Source organism: Octopus bimaculoides, chromosome 3 (assembly GCF_001194135.2).
Source record: "Octopus bimaculoides isolate UCB-OBI-ISO-001 chromosome 3, ASM119413v2, whole genome shotgun sequence".
NCBI classification, from domain to species: domain Eukaryota; kingdom Metazoa; phylum Mollusca; class Cephalopoda; order Octopoda; family Octopodidae; genus Octopus; species Octopus bimaculoides.
Window position 1 is genome coordinate 118,243,413 of NC_068983.1, and position 3,502 is coordinate 118,246,914.

Genomic DNA, 3,502 nt, shown 5'->3' on the forward strand with positions numbered 1-3,502 from the left:
GATCGTTGCCGGTGCCCCTGAACTGGCTCTTGTGTGGAGTTGTTGTAGGATTTTCAAGCGAGATCGTTGCCGGTGCCCCTGGACTGGCTCTTGTGCGGGTGACACATGAAGTTTCTCGAGCGAAATGAGCGTGGCCGTTGCCAGTACCGCCTGACTGGCCTTCGTGCGGGTGACACGTAAAAGCACCCACTACACTCTCTGAGTGGTTGGCGTTAGGAAGGGCATCCAGCTGTAGAAACTCTGCCAAATCAGATTGGAGCCTGGTGTAGCCATCCGGTTTCACCAGTCCTCAGTCAAATCGTCCAACCCATGCTAGCATGGAAAGCGGACGTGAAACGATGACGACGACCACGAAATCTACTCACAAGCTTTTGATCAGCCCAAACATGTACCGGAGGTACTATGCGGTGGGACTGAAAACAGAACCAATAATGTTAGGAAACAAACTTCTTACCACACAGCTATACCTTTAAAATTTCTTGGCTATAAGTATGTTGGTACCAACCTTACCATTTGATTTTCCTGTACAGCACAGCCTTGGGTATTTTTTCCAAATTACTATATTAAGTCTATACTTTAATGAGTCTATATTGGTAAAGTAAAATATGACTAAAACAGGTAGCTACATTCTATCTTTAAGTCATTTTTAGTTAAGACTTTTAAAGATTTTTACCCTTTTCTTTCTTGACCGTAACTGATCATTAAGTTAATGATTGTTTTCCTCGCCACTTAATAACACTGTGTAACACAATTTTTGTCCTTGGCTAGCAACTGTTATTTCCTATTTGCTTACCCCCAGAAAGTATGAAAAATGACTATCTCTTTCAAACTTTGCTTTTGTTTCAATATTCAAATCCCAAAGAATCCTTCTCAACACATGGTTATTATGCTCCCCCACTACTCCTGCTCATGATCAGAGATGCACATATTGTCAGCCACTAAGAGAAACGCTTAAGTGGTTTAAGGTCAAGCAACTGACAAGCAAATCTGTGGTATTGAACAGAATATTTGCTATAATAATATTTCTGCTTCAGCAACTCAGCACTGAATCTGTCTGAAATGTAATGGAAAACAGGTCAGTTTCAAAACATTGATGTCCAGGTAAACAAAAGCCAAGTTTGAAGGGAATAGTAGTAATTTCTTTTGATTTCTAGATAGAAACAAATAAGAAATAATACTTACTGACCAAAGACAAAAAAATTAAAATTTTGTTACACAATGTAATTAATAAACCTTGATGGCTCACTACACTAAATATATCATTAAAATAAGAAACAACAAATTCAAAGAGGTTCGTTCTTACAATGCAAAGAGGGAAAGATAAGCTTTAGATATTTGTTCCTGAATTATATAAAGGAAGGTTACTTTCCTTTCCTTTTTCATACTAAGAAGTTCTGTTTACATTATTTTTATTTTACTTCTGTATTACAATGCTTCAAGTAAACTACAATGATATATTAAATATATTAGTACAGACTGTTCAAGAATGTACACCAGTAAGGATAGAAAGCTAGAGAATAAATCATAAGGCACATGAAACATAACAGTTATTTGTAATTAAGTTAAATATAAAAGTTACATACCATATGCTGTGACAATATAAGTTGAATTCCCACCAGTAGGAAGAGCAATAAGTTTTACTTTAAAGACATGGGTTTTAAATTTTTCAAAGCGAGTAAGAAAGTTGTATTGAATGTATCGCTGAAAACAAAACATAATAAAATCTGATTGTAGAAACTATTTAAATACATTTAGAAATTAAATCAGTTATTCTAAACCAAGAAAACTTTTAAGTAGTCACTCAAACAGGTAGAAATAAGAGCCAAATTTCCTTCAAATAATACTCAACAATATTAAAGGGAAGAACACATTATTATTGTTTAATATCCACATTTCCATGCTTGCATGAGTCAGATTCAATGTGTAGAGGCAGATTTTCTACAACCCAATACTCTACCTGTCACCAATTCACATCTATTTCAAAGCAAGGTAATAGTTCCCCATGGCCAGGCATGATTTTCATGCAAGAGTGTAAACAGATAACATCACTTGTGTGAATCAGCACATGATAAGACAAGGTACACACAAACACACAATAGGCTTCTCTTGGTTTCTATCTACAAAATCCACTCACAAGGTTTTGGTTGACTTGGGACTATAGTAGAAGACACTAGTCCAAGATGCCATGCAGTAGGACTGAACCACATGGATAGGAAGCAAGCTCCTTAACTATATAACCACGGTTGCCCACATTAGATAATACTGTTTCAGATATTCCCTGGAAACATGAGACAGTCTTGGAGTACATAGGTCACCACAATTACAATTAAACTGGAGCTGAACAACAAATCAGGCCTTCAATGTTTGATGCTGATATAAGAGTTATCAATAAGGTGGTAAGTTGACAGAATTGATAGCACATCAGACAAAATGCTCAGCGGCACTCCATCCTTCTTTACATCCTGAATTGAAATTCTGTCAAGGCTGACATTACCTCTCATCCTTCTGGGGATAATAAAATAAGTACCAGTTGAGCACTGGGGTCAGGCTAATCAACTAGCCTCGTACCACGAAATTGTTAGCCTTGAGACAAAATTTGAAACCAATATAAGTGTTATAAATGCATGGAACTACAATCAAAATTCTAGTACTCTAATTACTTAAGTTAGGTACTCAGAATTTGGAATGGTTAAATATAGCTTCTTATAGCCTAAAGAATTCTGTGTATTATAACAAAATTTTAAATCCTCTCAAGAATTGAAAGAGGAAATAAAAATTAATGATATTCATTATGAGATAGGCTACTGTCCAATGCTCAAACATCTCTTGAATGAAAATGTATACATATCTGCAAAAAAAGAGTGTTAAACATTGGATAGAAAAATCACCATAATACTGCAGTAACAAATATCCAATAATAAATGGAACTGAAAACATTATTCAACAGCTACTTCTAAAATTAACGCATGCACATATACAAGCATTCACACATGTATGTATGCATGTTTGTATGCATGCGTGTATTTATGCATGTATGCATATATGTATGTAAATATGTGTATATGTGTGTGTACTTATAGCATGTGTGTATGTATATTTCTATCTATATACATATATAGCACACTCTATAAAGTGGTCGACATTAGGAAGGGGATCCAGCCATAGAAACCAGGCCAAATCAGACTGGAACCTAGTGCAGCTCTCTGGCATGCCAGCTCTAGTCAAACCATACACCCATGCCAGCATGGAAAATGGATGTATGATGATGATGATGATGATGTGCATATGGATGTATGTATTAAAGGAAAAATTCACCTTTTCATATTTTCCATCAGGAATAGTGCCAAGAGTTTTAAACTCAAATATACGACATTTGGTGTTTTTTGAAGGCTGGACATCGTACTCAATCTTCAGCAGCAATGCAGTGGTTTTGTACAAAAATTCTACAGAAATATAAAAGAGAAGAAAGGATTTAAAGTGCATTCATAACATATGTGTACTT

At 35.6% G+C, this 3,502-nt stretch overlaps 1 protein-coding gene across 1 annotated transcript in view; it reads right to left on the minus strand.

Moving 5' to 3' along the window:
- The window catches only part of LOC106868418 (uncharacterized), a 90,841-nt gene that overhangs the window by 45,613 nt on the left and 41,726 nt on the right, over nucleotides 1-3,502 (minus strand). The window contains exons 4-5 of the mRNA XM_014913664.2: nucleotides 3,316-3,443; nucleotides 1,584-1,701 (exon numbers count right to left, since the gene is read on the minus strand). Of these exons, the coding sequence (XP_014769150.1) occupies nucleotides 1,584-1,701; nucleotides 3,316-3,443 (246 nt within the window). The remainder of the gene's footprint in view (nucleotides 1-1,583; nucleotides 1,702-3,315; nucleotides 3,444-3,502) is intronic.